Source organism: Balaenoptera borealis, assembly GCF_965194805.1.
Source record: "Balaenoptera borealis genome assembly, chromosome: 10".
NCBI lineage: Eukaryota > Metazoa > Chordata > Mammalia > Artiodactyla > Balaenopteridae > Balaenoptera > Balaenoptera borealis.
The window spans coordinates 102,372,247-102,389,343 of record NC_138874.1 but is presented as its reverse complement, the minus strand read 5'-3'; the positions used below and the strand labels follow the sequence as shown (position 1 = coordinate 102,389,343).

The following is a 17,097-nucleotide window of genomic DNA, read 5'->3' as shown; positions in this document are numbered from 1 at the left end:
TCAGGTTGAGGTTGGTCATCAATTTGAGAATAAGGACAGGATTTTGGCTTTGACATTGATTTTTTTTTTTTTTAAGTATTTATTTATTTATTTATGGCTGTGTTGGGTCTTTGTTTCTGTGCGAGGGCTTTCTCTAGTTGTGGCAAGCGGGGGCCACTCTTCATCGCGGTGCGCAGGCCTCTCACTATCGTGGCCTCTCTTGCTGCGGAGCACAGGCTCCAGACGCGCAGGCTCAGTAATTGTGGCTCACGGGCCCAGCTGTTCCGCGGCACGTGGGATCCTCCCAGACCAGGACTCGAACCCGTGTCCCCTGCATTGGCAGGCAGATTCTCAACCACTGCACCACCAGGGAAGCCCTTGACATTGATTTTTACTTTTCAAATCTTCAGCCCATGTGTTTGCAGCCAGGTGTTCACCTTGACAATTTGCAATGCCTGAGGTGGCAATAGAAAGAAGGGTTATATTTCATCCACTTTTATATATTCAGGATGTCTTGCACATAGTAGGTTTTCCATACACATCTACAGATTTGCATTGAACTATGCAACTTCAGTTTTAAGTGTAGCTTTCTATTTTTCTTGGCAAATGTTAATCTGGGAAAGAATCGACATAAGGACTGAACACGTAGGCATACTGTTATTCAGTCCTGCCGCGATGATTAAGTTTGGTTTTATTTCCGACCTGAAATGAAAAGCAGTTCACATATGGGAAACTGCTGCCCAATTCCTCTCCACCTGCCAGTCAATTTTCAAGAAAGTGCTATCTGCATAATTCTCCATGTCGTTTTCCAATGGATTTATGTCGTCTTAAGATACTTTGGTTATGTATTTCAGTACGAGGCCCCCTCCAGGGCCAGGTAGGTTGACAGGAAATGGCTATGCACTGTGGTGCCCCCACCTAATCAGGACTCACAGTTGGGGGGTTGCATGGCAGAATTTTCGCATGAGGGCACCAGGGAGAGTTGGGATGGGGAGTGGACCCCCCACCACCCCACCATACCTTCCTCTGTCCATTTATATTCCTCAGAGCTAGAACAGTAACTGTTATCAAATGCTGACTTTCAACACACTTTACTTCCTTTCCAAATGGTAATCACATCTAGAACCATGGGATCCAGAATTTTCCTGTCTGGAAAGACTTACCCTTTGCTGGGTGTTCATTTTGGTCTTTAATAATTGACATCCTGAGAAAGTCAATGCAATGTGTAAAAGCAGCTTCACCTGATGGTCACTGAATCTTCAAGCGACTGCCACACACTCTGGGCACAAACTCCCACCAAGGGTAGGGGGCCCCAACCTTGAAGGCACAACATTTATGCCCTGAAGTTGGGTGATAGGTTGACTGAGTTTTTGTCATTGCAGATGAAAGAAAGCAGATGTGGATGCTGCAAAGTGTGGTGATCTTCTAAAGAGTAGTTCTCTCTGAACCCAAAGGGGCCAGTGGTCAAAGGTGGCTTAATTTGAAGCCAGATCACTTCTTGACCCCTGGTCCACATAGTCATAGCATTTGATTTTTCCATTTTGTGCAGTGCAGTGAAAAGGGACTTCTTATATCATGTCATTTCTATGTTAGAGGTCTAGCTTTAAATTCTTGAATTGCTTAGAATACAAGGACTAAATATATGATAGAACCAAAGCCTCTAGAGAACCAGATTCTCTGATACACTAACATATAGAAAGAGTTGTATTAGTTAAAGAGCTCATAGAGAAGCGCTGAGAGTTAAAAGCCTGGGAGAAAGAGACAAAAAGAAAAAAATATCAATAGGCACATGAGGAATTAATTTAGAAATTATAACAATAATAGTAAAACTTGGCACTCTTTGTTAAATGAAATTAAAAGAAATTTGGACTACAAAGATCTCAAAGAACTATTTCCTCTAAAGAATCCTTGGGAAATGTGTCTCTGTAAAGTACTTCATCTGGCTGCCATCTATCAGATGGAATTAAAGAAATAAATCTGTTTATTCACTGCCAACCTCCTCACTGTTGTTTTTTCAACATGGACTAATAGACGAGTTATTAAGTAAAAAAGTTATTAGTTATTAACTTTGAAAAGAGGAAGAAAGGATAAGTTTCATAAGGGAAGAAAAGTAGATACAGGAAACCACCTTGACTTTATGATGACATCAGGATATATAACAAACAAAAATGAAATCTATTGACATTGGCAAAAATACAATGATGCAGTGAATACCCAGAAAAGGTCAAATCAAATAAGTTGGGTTTGTCCTACCCTTTGTTCCCTCAAAGGGTAGGACAAATGATAGGAATTTAGGGGAATTTATCTTTAAGGTGTTGCATTTCTTAACACTTTGTGGGAAAATTAATTCACATAGACTGATAATCTCAGTGACTACAGAAGCCATCTTGTTTTCCATAGTCCTCTGAATAACTTCTTTGACATGTGCCATCTTTCCTGGTTAGTCAAGAGCATGGAGTCAGATTCCTAGTTCTACCATTTAATAACTGTGTGACCCTGGGCAAATCACTTCACCTCTCTGATCCTTAGTTTTCCCATCAGTAAAATGGGGATACTCAAATAGCTAACCTCATAAGATTAGAGCTAGGATTAAATGAAGTAATGCTTACAAAGTGCTTGGCACTTTTCCTGCTATATAATAAACACACAATAAACGGTAGTTTTCTTCATCATAATGTGCAGTGTTCTTTTCACTATCATGCTCATTTCAAACATTTTTCTTCTTTTGTTCAATCTGCTCTTCCTTTATCTTGCCAAATCTCATTCATTCTTTTAGTCCCAATTTATCCCTCTTCTGTTCCAAGGGGGGCTTCTCTGAGAACATTAGCTTACATTCATGTTATCTTCCTCTGAATTCCTGCATTACTTTTTGTTTATATGGTAGATTTTAACACTTAGATTCATTCTTTCTTATGTTACACGATACTAGTTTCATGATAGTCACATCTCCCCAAGTAGATTTAGAATGACAGGCTTGATAGGGTTACAAGGGTTCCTTAAAAACTTAGGCTATCACTTGTCCAAAAGAGGTAGTATCATTCCCATTTTACAGATGTAGTAATTGAGGCCCAGGAGGTGAAGTGAATGTTCCAGGCCCAAGGTCAAACAGAAGCTAGATGAGAGATCAGTGGGACCCTGAAGACTGTGCCTCATAAGGTAAGTGCATGGGTTTTGGAGCCAGGTCACCTGGATTTGAATCTGTGACCTTGGGACAATTACTTAACTTCACTGAGCTTTATTTTCCTCATCTTTAAAATGAGGTTGGTAGTACTTACCTTGAAGAGTTGTTGGGAAGGTTAAATGGAATAATGTTCAGAAAGCAGTGCCTAGTGTTATTGAAGAGAGGCTCAAAAAACCAGACCCCTTTCCATTCCTTTCTACATCTTAAAGAATAAAGTAGGTATCTTCTACAACTTCTAAGCACCAAGCCTTATTAAGCAGCACTGAGTAAATACTCTTTTATTGACTCAAGAGAAACGTGGAGGGTTTTTGCTGATGACAAATGTTAGAACTCTATCACCCCAGCATCTCTGAAGTATCCAGCCCTAAGAACTCATCCTCATAACCAAAACCAAGTGGAGACTTGGTGTGCTGTGGGCATGTGTAGCTGCACTTTGGGGAAGGCCCCATATTGTGAGACTGTAACCTCATATTTCACTTTAATTCGACGTGCACTTATTATTCTGAGCACTCTTACAGATCGTAACAATATAAAGGTGACCAAGATATGGCTTAGCTTGCAAAGAATCCACAGACTTGTATGGAATAACAGATATATTGACAAAAGAAGTAATAGATTTACATGCTACAGAGGAAATGGATACAAACTGATGTGGAAACATGGATGGGGCAATCAATTCTACTTGAGAAAGGGAGGCGAAGAGATAGAGAAGGATGACATTTGAGCTGGACCTTGGGGATCAAGTGTTTGCCAAGTAAGCAAATACTATATTAAAAATACTCACAGCGCTCTGATTAGCTTTACTCTTATTTTTCATTTAATTCCTGCATCGTAGAGAGTTAACCAGGCAATTCTTATATGCTTTAAATGATCTGGACTGCCATCTATACTCTCAGATTCAAAAAATTAGGAGGGAAGGAGTGCAAGGGGGAGGGGATGGTGGAAAATGCTTTGAAGATAATGAATAATGTGCAAATATCTAACAGCCAACATATGAAGAGGAGCATCTTTCCTAAAATGATGGTGTCATTAGTATCAAGTCTATTTATACAGCTCAGTAAATAAATACTGCATTAAAATGTTCACAGTACTGCCTAATAAATCCACAACGCAGCTCAAGTTTGGCTTATGTAAGCTGAGAGGAATGCTGGCAGAGCTTTTGTGATTTCACCCACTTTGTTTGGAATTGTGAGAATATTAATTAAAGAAAAGTTGGATCACAGCATCCAGGCTGATTTGAGCTGTCAGCATCTTGCTAGCCAGCTGTAATTGGTTAAGACCAATTTCTTCCTAGATCTCCCTCTTCTTGAGTTCAAGTCCTACTCCTCCTCCACGTAGCTCATTGCTAGAGCTTCTGATCCTCTTGATCTGGGCATTGTTTAGGCTTTGGGAAGACCTTTTTGCTACAGTGTTAAATTTTGTGCGATTTTTTTTTGTGGCAAGATAATGGGATTGCAAAACAATTTATGAGACAGCAGGACTGGATTAGCATATAAGGCAAAAAGCAATTTGATCAAGGAGTTACCTTTCCTTGGAGCACAAGAAAATCCTGTCAGTCCTACATATGACTCTGAACAAAAATAGCAGTTATGTTTTCTCAGCAGTTCCTAGAAGAAGGCTTTAGAGGAGGGACTATAGAGGAGGGACTATAATTTCTGGGCACTTTAGCCAGTATCAATAGCTACTTTGATAAGTTAATTATGTTATTTGTTTTGGATGATTTATTGGTATCTTTCCTCATTTTCTGTAGTCTAGCTCTGCACATCCTGCCCTTCTAGGCACTGAGTGCATTCTTTTTTTTTTTTTTTTTTTTTAGGTAAGAAGTGGATTTATTTAGAGAGAAACACGCTCCACAGAGTGTGGGCCATCTCAGAAGGTGAGAAAGGCCTGAGTGCATTCTTGTCCTCTCTTACCATCCTGCTGCTCTAAGGCTCATATAGTCATTTGCACCTTAGTATAAATGAGACTTTAAATGGGATGCCTGGTCCTTGAGGTACTTTTATCTTAAGATTGGATGTTAATAAGAATTAACACCTATAAAGGAATTAAAGATGTTAATCAGGTGATCCACTGTTTCTTACAACAGGATACTCTTATCATCTTCACATGAAGCCATGTTTTAGAAAAGACTGCTTAGTCAGTCATAGGAAGGCTGCTCCTGCCCTTATTCTTCAGCAACTATAAATGAACCCTATCTTCAAGGTTGGCGGGATGCCTTGATATCCAATTTCCTTACCCCAGTTTAGAGTCTATGAGGGACATTTTTCTTTTATATTTTTTTAAATTGAGATATAATTTACACACCGTAAATTCACCTTTTTAAAGTGTACAATTCAGTGGTTTTTAGTATATCTAGAGTTGTACAACAATCACCACTATCTAATTTCACAACATTTTCACCTCAGACCATTAGCAGTCACTCCCCATTCTCCCCTCCCCCCATCTCTTGGCAACCATTAATCTATTTTCTGTCTTTATGGATTTGTAGACTGTGGACACTTCATATAAACAGAATCATATAATATGTGGCCTTTTGTTCCTGCCATTCTTCACTTAGCACTTTTTCAAGGATCATCTACATCATAGCAAATATCAATACTTCCCTCCTTTTTATGGCTAGATAATGTTCTATTGTATGGATACATCACATTTAATTTATTCGTACATCAATTGATGATCATTTCCACTTTTTGACTATTATGAGTCATGCTGCTGTGAACATCCATGTACACATTTTTGTGTGACAATATATCCATTCCATTTGGGAAAATTTTACCCCTAAGCAATTTTTACCCTCCCGCCCTTAATTAGGGATTATTAATTCCCTGAGGGAAGGTATTTTATTTCTGTTGATATCACTAGTGCTTGGCACAGTTCTCTGAACCCAAGATGTGCTTAAGAAGTGCCGTTGGTGACATTTCAAAGGGCTGAGATGGTGTAAGAGTTAAGGAAGGAGAGCTATAGGACCTTGAGAATTTCTTTGGTCCTGGCAGTTACATTCTGATGTCTGTGCACTGGTGATTTGGCCTGTTCTAGAGAATCACGTAAACTTTATTCATTCTTCCATAGGTAAAATTTCACCCCTCACACCATGCAATAACTAACTAACTAACTAAGTAAATAAATAAATAAATGAATAATCACCCTTCCTATGAGGCTCTCCCCAAACCAACCAAATAGGATTCACCTTTAAGTCTTTTACTCATTTAACACTGAATTCGTACTTTAACAAAGGATTTAGGGCTATCAGATTTGCCTTGTAGTTTTCTATGCAGGTGTTCCTATTACTCCTACTTGATGAAAAGGTTTGCAAAGTCAAAGATGCTTTATTACTCATCTCCTGTCCAGAGCTCTAGCCTAATGCCTTTGTCATTGGAGGTGTGCACTGCTTGTTAACTTGCATGTTATACGGAGCCAGATGGCCATCTAAAAGGAGGGGTAGGAAACCTGCTAACCAGTCATACTAGGAGCCTCCATAGAGTTCCCCTGGATCCTGGAACAGAAGGTGTCGACTTTTATGGTTCTCCTGGGCAAGAGGCCCAGTCAAGGAGTGGATATTGTTAAATCAGAGATGTACAAAAAATCTGAGTCATTCCACACATTCCTTGTCTGCACTTGGACAGTATGCTCTATGCTCGCTCCTGCCTGTGTCACTGCTGCCTGTGGATTATCCTCTTGCAGAGCTCAAGTTCCTTCCTCCTCCAAGAAGCTTTCAGTGTGATGTAGAGTTAGACTTGTGGCCTCCAAAGCCAACCAGTCTGGTTTAAAGTCTGGCTCTCTCATGTATCAGCCATAGCCTTGAGCAAGTTATTCAGCTTCACTGTGCTTTGGCTTCCCGTACAAAAAGGGGGGTAGTGACAGTCCTGGTTTTACAAGGCTGTTGTAGGATTCACTAGCGTGTGTACGCTCAGCTCACTGAATGCTAGTCATGACTGTACTCCATTCCATCACCGTCTCTTTCTTCTGTCACCATACAGTTTGGTAATTAATTGTCCTCTAGTTTTTCTTATAGAGTAATTTTACTTTGTCCCCCCATTCATTTTTCCAGGACACACTTGAGAACCAAGAGGCAGGCAAATAACAATACCTCCACTACCACCATCAAGATAACTGAACACCCCAAATTAATGTCACATAACCCCTGTACTAGCAACTAATGGGCTCTCCTCATAAAACCTCTTATACACACACTCATAGCGTATTAACCCTTAATGTATGTACAGTGAGTACACGAGCACCATCTGCCTCCCCAGTCCACGGCATAAACAAAAGCAGTCCAGGATCATTTGGTATAAGAAAAAATAAGAGATTGGCACAACATTGTAAATCAACTACACTTCAATTTAAAAAATTAAATTAAAAAAATTAAAAAATAAAACTAAAAAATAAAACCCCATTTGTAACAATGGACAGGTCATCCAGACAGAAAATCGGTAAGGAAACACTGGCCTTAAATGATACATTAGACCAGATGTGTGTGTGTGTGTGTGTGTGTGTGTGTGTGTGTGTGTGTGTGTGTGTATATATATATATATATATATATATATATATATATATATATGTAAATGTCTTCCATGTCCCAGTACTTCTTAGAAAATACTTAGAATATGGTAAAATAATGTCCATCACCATGACCCTGAGTAAGAAGAGTTTAAGAAGGCAAGAGAGTGTTAACAAATTTCGGAAAGATTATGATGAACATAATTTAAAATTTAAACTATAGGAGAGTGACTTCTCAAATGACATCATGTAAACAAGAGATCACAGTTTGGTCATTTTCCTCTTTTTTTACTATGTCATAAGCTCTTGTTAAAGAGTTTTAGATCTTGCATATCTTTTGTGTCCCCAGGAGAGCTCCCAAGTCAATATTGACTAGTCCATAAAAACCTGTTAATTGTTGAGAAAACAGCTTATATTAAAAAGGCCCACAGTTTGGCTTTTAAATTAATTGGATCTAACCCCATACCAAAAGAAAAAAAGTTATAAAAATCATTGATATGAATATTTTATTTGAAACCATTAACAAAATAGAATAATGCTTGTAAATTGGTATTTAACCCCACATTTAGTGATTCCTTCTTTTAACATGTATTTATTAGCCCTTGTCATGAGCAGTGCAATGTATTTACGTGCTAGGAATATGGTAGTGAGCAAGGCAGATGTGAATTGTTCCCCTCTGAGGGGTTTAACATTCTAGAGCAGGGCTGTACACTAGAACTTTCTGCAATGATGAAAATATTCTACATCTGTGCTGTCCAATACTGTAGCCACTCACCATCATACGGCTACCGAACAATTCCAGTGTGGCTAGTACAACTGAAAAACCAGATTTTAAATTTTATTTAATTTTAATTAGTTTAAAAATTTAAGTCACATGTGGCTAGTGGCTACTGAATAGGGCAGCCCAGCTCCAGAGTCCAGTCCTGTGAGTGCAAAGTTCACTTAAACCCTTAGATTTCCAGAACCATCTAGCCAGAGTTGATATTGAGAATGGCTCCGGAGGTCCTTCCAGATTCTTGATCATTAGACAAAGACTTCATCAACTCAGATGTTTTAAAGAGATTTTTCAATAAAACACATTTCCTGCATGTCTGTGTATTCAACTTCAGGAAAGAAATCTAAGTTAATCCAGCTTCTGAATCTGAAAGCCCTCTCCCTTTGGGCCTGTTTATGATAGTTTAAATCCTCCTTCTTATCCCAAGGGAAAGTACTTGGCACAAGCCCTGAAGAGAAAGGGGTAGGGGTGGGGAGACTGAGTGCTTCAACTTCTCAGCCGATTAAAGAATTATTGTTGCCCCCACCTGTCTTCTCCACCACCCCCCAACCCATCAACATGCACACAAACGCACACACATCTAGGTAAGCGCCTTTCTGGAATCCATGCTAATATGTCAGCAGCTTTGAGTCAGGATAGATGTATTTGGCCCTGCATGTTCATTGCATATCTTACCAGCTGCTATTTAGATTTCACTCTGAATAGTTTGTGTCCTCAGCAGAAAGAACAAAGTGGAAAGATACAGACACCCTCTGAGGCCTGTCCTGGAGGCATGATGCAACCATTAGGAAGAGGGAGTGGCTGAGAGGTGGCAGCTCCAAATGCCCTGTTGGAAAGTTGAGCAAGGGCAGAAAAGATGTCAACCTGGAAGCTGGAGGTGCCACGCCGAGCTGGGGAGCCCAGGTAATTCTCTTCACATTGCCAGCTCTGGTTTCTTCCCCAGCAAGACTGAAGTGCACCACATTCAGGCCTAGGTTATATGATGGCCAGGACTAGCTTATAATCCATTCTCGTTACCTCCTTTCCTCCAGAAATATGCCCAGAACAGGGCTATCTCTTGCAGGGACAGTTCATCACTCTGCAGCCCCCAGCTCCACCTTCACTCATGTTCATCCATCTGGAATCGGGCTGGAATGAACAACAAGGGCAACTCTGGAAGGGGAAGGTCACAGATGACTCTCTGCACCGAGGATGGGTGTGGGTGTGGTCGGGGGTGCACAGTGGGAGGAGGGTCTATCCTACCCTCTCTGCTCTGATGAATTACCTGTCTATGAGGCACATGTCCTTTTTGCCTTGGCCTCGAGACTTGCCCCCATCTCTCAGCAGGCTGTCCTACAGTTCTCTTGGCCAAGTAACAAAAAGCTGGGTCTGGAACAAATGCCTCGGTTAGCAGATTTCTGGACCAGTTCAGTCACCAGCTTTCCTTGGGGCCACTACCGTTGTTAGGAGGAAGAAGAGCCGTCACTGGGCTGGACCTAGCTTAAATAAATCGTGGGGAAAATTGCTGGCTTACTGCTCGGGGAAGGGAGAGATGCAGAGGAATGAACCTGGCTGAGGAGGAGCAGCCTGCAGTCCCACGCCACGTTGCTCTCCATCCCAATGCTTCTGCCCCTCTCCCGCCCAATGGCGTGCGGGCACACGGAGTCTGGACAGGTTGCTTCTTCCCAGCCCTGGCTATGACACTCCCCAGTGGCAGAGAGCAGACTGGAAACCAGGCTTCTGTGCTCAGGAACAGGGTTCTTTTCTGGAGGGGGAATGGAGGGGTGGTTGTCATCAGCCTCTTCCAGGACTATTGAAAACGAAGGGCCTTTTCCTCTCAAAATCACCCTCGTGCGTATTCCGTGTCCTGCAGCTTCTCAGAAGATACACCGGCCTCTCCCCGTTACCCGGGGGGCGGGGGGCGGTGAGTCTCCCCAGAAATGCTCCCTGGCCCACCTGCAGTCCAGTCACCTGGTTGTTAGAAGGCAGCTTCCAGGGCCCCACAACAGAACTACCAAATCAGAACCTTTGGGTTGGGGGAGATCGTGAAATCTGCCCTGAGACTTCCTTTGGGGAACAAATCGCTCATGTGGGAGAAGCCCCTAGAGCAGGATCTTCGTAACAAGTATCCCAGATGGTTCAGCTGCAGGTGGAAGGTTCTGGGATGAAGAGAGGGCCAGGAGCAGGCTCTCTAGCCTCACTGTACAGGGAAGAGAATGGACTGGGAGCCAGGAGCCCTGTGTTCTCCCAGCACTTCCATGAGCCACGTAAACACTTCAGCACCTTAGTCTTCAGGCTCTTCTTCCACTCAATGCGGAACTGAAGGGCCTGGGAGCTAGAGCTTGTCCATCCATCTCAGCTTAGACGTCTGAGCAAAACAGGAGAAGGACTTCTGGCTTCAAAGCAGTGCACCCACCCCCATTGTTGATTCCCAGACAGTTTTACCTTGATGTTTTTTTAAATTTGCTTCACTAAGGTGGCTTGGTTTCTACTTATGAAGGCTTAATATATAAATAAGTTTAAATATATATATTATTTACCACACCTGTATTTATTTTTCATTATAAATGTGGCATGTGCTCATAGTTAAAAAAAAAGAGAGAGAGAGAAAAATTCAGACATTATAGAAATGCCTCCCCCCAATGGCCAACTGTGATCATACTTCTCAGAGATGATTCTTATTGACAATTTGATGTATGTTCTTCTAGACAAAAAAAGGTATTGTCTGAGCAGCGGCAGTATAACTAACCTTTATTGAGTGCTTACTCCATATCAGGCAATGTGTCAGGGGCTGTTTGTACATCATCCATTTCAACATCATAACAACCCCTGTGAGGGAGGGATTTCTCTCCCCAGTTAGGGTTGGGAAAAAATTTTTTTAAATTAATTAATTAATTTATTTTTGGCTGCGTTGGGTCCTCGTCACTGCGGGCGTGCTTTCTCTAGCTGCGGCGAGTGGGGGCTGCCCCTTGCTGCGGAGCGCAGGCCTCTCATTGCAGTGGCCTCTCCTGCTGCGGAGCACAGGCTCTAGATGTGCGGGCTTCAGTAGTTGTGGCACATGGGCTCAGGAGTTGTGGCTCGCGGGCTCTAGAGTGCAGGCTCAGGAGTTGTGGCACACGGGCTTAGTTGCTCTGCGGCATGTGGGATCTTCCTGGACCAGGACTCGAACCTGTGCCCCCTGCATTGGCAGGTGGATTCTCAACTACTGCACCGCCAGGGAAGCCCAGGGTTGGGAAAATTTTATATGCACCAACACCAGTCATTTATTTTTGTAAATGTGGGATGATGTTATACCTGCTGTACTGCAACTTGCTTCTTTCGTTCTTAAGATATTGTGAACATCTTTCCTAATCATTCATGTAAAACTTTGAACATCTGCAGAATGTTCAATTATATGAAGTCATCATAATTAAGCAATTCCCAAAGGATTTTTGTTGTTGTTGTTACAAACAACGCTACTGTGAACAATTTTTTTTTATGGATATCTTTGTGTATTTGTGTGAGTATTTCTGTAGGATAAATTTCTAGAAGTAGAAACAGTAGGTCAATATACACATATAAAATCATTATGCAGTATACCTTAAACTAATACAATGTTATATGTCAATTATATCTCAATAAAACTGGAAAAAAGTAGAGTCTTAACTCCAATCTAGCTTTACCAAAAAAAAAAAAAAAAAAAGAAAAAGAAAGAAACAGTAGGTCCAATAGGGCATGCAAATGAAAATTTTTTAATACTTTTCTGTACAATCTAGATAACAGAAAATGAACTATATTTGAGTGTCTCATCTATGTGCTGAAGGTCTTTTTGAATCTAAATCCAAATACAAAGTGAAGATCAGGACATCTATTTCTCAGAGCTGGTTTTAAATTCTTGGTTCTGCCACTAAATAGCTATGAAACCAGGAGCCACAAAGAAAATATATCATTAAACGTCTGAGGCCTTGATTTCTTCCCGTGTGAAATGGTAACACAGTAAGATCTATTTTCCGAAGCCCTCTTTTGCTCTACCATTCCCCCATTTGATTCATCGTTTAGTTCTCTGCATTTGTTTTCTTACTTATGAAAAAAGACTTGATCCTTTCGGCCTTTTAGGATCAATGAGTTAATGCATCAATTAGTTAAGAACTTTCAAACTTAGAAGTGCTAAGCAGTTCTCTTATTACTTGTAGAGCAAGCAAACTTTGCTGGATATAACCTTAAAATTGCTTCGACTTCTAAAATTGTTCCTTGGTCTTTAAGAAAACAAGATGATCATTGAATCCAAGAAGTCACTGTGTCTTAGCATTCTGGATGTGATGAATAGCAGGAGGTGTCTGGGAAGGCTGATACGGTATCACATCTCTCTCGGGAATCTTGGCTTCCCGAAATGAGTGTTTCCAACTGTCCATTCCCTAACAAAGAAGAGACTGTGTGGACCATGACCTCACAGAACACACAGCACATTTTAGATGAGAAACTTACCCAATCTCAGTCTGTGGTGTTTGGGACAAAGTCTGAGATAATAAGGTCTTAACATTTTCACTGTGTTCCATAATCATCATCCCACTTGGGCCTCTCAACATCCCTGACGAAACAGCCAGAGATGGGATGGTTATTCCCATTGTTAAGATGCAGATGGAGAAATTCAGAGAGGTGTGCTGACTGCCTGCTGTCACACAGCGGTGAGGGGCAGAGCCCAGCACAGAGTCTGGGGCCCATCCTCGCTCGTCGGCAGTGGGCCCCAGCACGTTACTCTCCAGATCCTTTCTGCTGACCCTTTTTAATGGCTAGATTCCTCTTCAGTGTCCTCTCCAGTACAGACGTATCCAGTTTAGAAGGTTTAATACCTTGGTCTTGTAAGTGGCACGTACAGGCTATTGTGTGGAATTTCTCTGAATTTGGGATCCGAGCGATGGTGAGTTTTACTTTCTAAAACACAAGAAAGAAGAACATTAAATGACTAAAGACTATCCTTAGGGCCGTTGGTTCTCAGTGTCAGTCTGTCCTCATTCACACCCTTTGAAGCTGGTTTTGAGGAAAATCTGGGCCGGAAGAAACCAGGATGGATGACTTATATTGATATATTCAGGTGGAAGAAGGATTTTCATTCTCTGGCCTCCACTGGGCAGATTCCAGAGTACATCAGTCCTGTCCAGATGGGCCCATTTGTACCAAGACATAAAAAGCCTCTTGAAACAAGAGAATCCAAATAAGACCACCAGACAGGACCAGCCCCTGACAAAATTGGGAGGAAATTGAAGTTCTATGTGTTTCTCCTGCAATCTAGCATCTCCTCCCCCTCCTTTTAAAATCTCACATTCTCTCCCCTCCCTGTCCCTACCCACGCTCACCCCAAATTCCCATTTCTGTCAACTTCATTCTCAAGGATGGAAAGTACATCTGCTTGGTTCAGTTGCTGTAAAACATTAGGGGTCTTTGACTGCCCCTCCTTTGGTCCCATATCTTCCCATCTTCCAATATCCTTTTTCCTTCCAGGGACCAGCTATTTGAATTTTAAAAAGGACTGGATATTTGTTTTTAACATAAAGAAATAGATCAGGAATGGTAGGGGTGGGCAAGTTGGGGAGTTTTTTGATCTTCAATAATCACATTGGTGAACACATGTATTTCTCAATAGCATCCGGGAGAAAGGGGGCAGGCAGAATGAGCCCAAAAGAAATGCTGTCAGTCCCTCTTATGCAAGGGACTCCACAATCTAGAAGGCAGTCTTGATAAACTGCAGTCAGCAACACCCAGGTGGAGTTCCTCCTGGATCTGCTCCCAGGCAAAAACCCTTTTCTTGGCTTCGGAGCTGATGCCTATGTCTCTGGATAAGCGTATTGTTTGGTAACTTTCAGAAGATTATATTGAACACTTGGCCGCAGCATGGGTCTTTGGCAGAGGAAATATATTACAGTTACTAGAGTGTTGGGCTGGACTCCTAAAAGCTCCCCTTTGCCACCACACAAACTCCTACCCTAGTCTTCAAAACCCAAGTCAAGCATCCCCTTCTCTGAGACACCTTTCTGGCCTCCCTCAAATAGATTAACTTCATTCTTCCTCTGTGATCCCTTGGTCCTCTGTTCATATCTCAAGGCACATACTGCACCTGTAACTAGCACATAATATACCTGTTTTATCCACTAATCTGTAAGCTCCTTGAGCTCTGGCCGAGGCCATTTTTGTGGCTCTAGGACCTAGCAGAGAATCCAGCATACAATAGATGTTCAATAAATGGTGAGTGAGTGAAGGAATGAAGGAATGAATGAGTCCTTTTGCTCTAACGCTATTTATGTATCTTAGACAACTCCCTCATTCTTACTAAATTTTCCCATTTAGATAGTAGGGGTAGTACAATTTGTCTAACCAACAAAGTTATTGTGTGATGCAGAAGAGATAAGACATATTTAATCATAAACTCTCAGAGCTGGAAGAAATTTGAGAGATCTTCCAGTACTGTGGTTTTTAGAAATTCTAAGCCAAGTTACTGTTTCCTCAAGGTGAGGTAACAGGAAATTCCAGCATGAAAAAATAATGATAAACATACACTGCTCTCACTGGCCGAGGCCCAGAATACCATCCTCTTCCTCCCCTCTCCTCCTGCCCTGGTCTTAGGGGTCCAAGAAGTATAGTTTGAAAACCAACCCTCTCTCACTTTAGAGAGAAGAAACTGAAACTGACTTGTCAGAGAAGGAAGTGACTTTCCCAAGGTCAAATGGCTTGTCAGAAATAAAAATAGACCAGGAAAGGAGTTAACAATATGGAGACTGTACTAATAGGCAGAAACATGGAGAGCCTTTTAACGACATGCGTACTCGGTACATAGTCACGTGTTCAGTATAATTCTTACAAGAACTCTGTGAGGAAGGTATGTCAATTTCTAAGATGAGGAAATGGAGGCTTAAAAAGCTAAACCTGTTCAGCATTCCCCAGCCGATAGTAGAAGAAGTCATAGTAACCATACTGAGTACCTAATCTGTGCCCATCACTGTCGTAAGCCTGTTACATATTATCTCATTTAATTCTCCAATAACTAGTATTACCATTATCCCTAATTTTACAGAAGAGAAAATTGAGGCACCGTTTGGTTAAAGGAGGTTGGATGTAAACACTGAGCCTGCCTGATTCCACTGCAAGCTCTTTTTTGCCATGTCATGCTGCGTCTGAGGTCTTGAACCCAGCTGTTCAGCCTCCTAGCAAAGTGCTCCCTCCAAATACTACTCGATACAAAAGAATTTTATAAGGGTCCTAAAATAACATTCTTGTTATTTAGAAGTATTTTATGAAGTGTTATTTACACTTCTTAGTCTCTTATTTACATATGGTGGCTGAGGATTGAAGAGTCTCATTTGTCTTCAGAGTACAGTACTGTTCAGACACCATCCCAGACCTTGATCTTGTTCCTTCTTGCCCTGACCAGGGCCAATCAGCAGGACTCACCTCCCTCTGGATGGACCGGCTGAGAAACAAGGAAAACTCCTCCAGGCTCTGGGGCTTCAGGTCATTCACGGCCAAAAGGTGATCTCCGTGAAAAAATAAGCATCCCAGGTGCGGGGGGCCTTTCCACTGAGCCACACTGCAATGGGAGTACAGCATCCAACACAAGAGTGAGAAGGTACTTGCTGGGAGTGCGGGGCACAGATGGAGATACAGAGGGGGCTTCTCACTCTATTGTACCACTACTATTACTAGTTTCTTTAGCTATATCGCACTACATCTGAAGTAGTCGAACTCCTTTTTCTGTTTGGAATATTCTTTCCTCTATCATTACTCTTGGAGCCTGAGCCTTCCTCCAAACTCCAGCTCCAATGACACTGCCTCTACAAAGCCCTCCTACATTACCCTTCCTTTACCTTAATTAATCTCTCCTGCCTCTGGACTTCTACTGCATTGTGTGAGCTCCTTGCTTATTGTATATTCAGATCAAATGCATTTTATATTTACTTGTCTATGTAGCTGTCTTTTTCAACTGGCTTTGAGACCCCAGAAGTATGCAACCACCTTAAAAAAATGTTTTTTTATAACCCCATAAACAGAAGATGTTAAGTACTGGGTTGGCCAAAAAGTTCGTTCCGGTTTTTCCGTAAGACGGTACGGAAAAACCCAGTATTTAAAGTGAGCACACAGTGAATATGTCATGCAAAAATAGATGAATTATTAGATGAGCAAGCTCAGGTGTAGAGAAGTCCATAGTTTCCGTCAAATATGTTTTGAGCCTTAGATTGTGGGAAGTTTGGAAAAATGGCAGGTTGTGCTTCCTGCCCTCTTATAGAACTTATAATTGATGTGTGACATTTACATTAACAAGCTTTCTTCTATTCTAAAAATGTAATCTTCCATCAGAATGAATTACAACGTCTTTAAAAGAATGTAGAATCAAATAAACAGTAATCATTCGAAGAAAATTCTCTGCCACACAATCTTCTGTGTCTGAGTCCCTGACCAGCAGGTTTTTACCTGGTGTCTAGAAGTCTTCGACCCTGTTATGCCATTTTCTTTTAGACCTTAGATTCTTGTTGACCTCACTGACTTCATTCATCAAATACCCACTGCTCATTGTTTGGCAATGATTTCCTTGGACCATACATATTCCTGCCCACTTTTCCTCACTTTCAAAAAATCAGAAATTTAGTGCCTCCTGGACTTTTGGGTCCTCCTATACCCACCTATCTCCCAGGTGTCCCTCCTATACAACAGTATC

The 17,097-nt window shown here is 41.5% G+C and overlaps 1 protein-coding gene across 4 annotated transcripts in view; it reads right to left on the bottom strand.

Annotated features, from left to right (window-relative positions):
- Nucleotides 1-7,726: 7,726 nt before the first annotated feature.
- The window catches only part of PLEKHS1 (pleckstrin homology domain containing S1), a 31,801-nt gene continuing 22,430 nt past the window's right edge, over nt 7,727-17,097 (bottom strand). For all 4 annotated transcript variants that reach the window (XM_082407774.1, XM_082407772.1, XM_082407775.1 and 1 more), the window contains 2 exons: nt 15,837-15,972; nt 7,727-13,325 (listed from right to left, as the gene is read on the bottom strand). In XM_082407774.1, the coding sequence (XP_082263900.1) occupies nt 13,146-13,325; nt 15,837-15,972 (316 nt within the window). In that variant the 3' untranslated portion in view covers nt 7,727-13,145. The remainder of the gene's footprint in view (nt 13,326-15,836; nt 15,973-17,097) is intronic.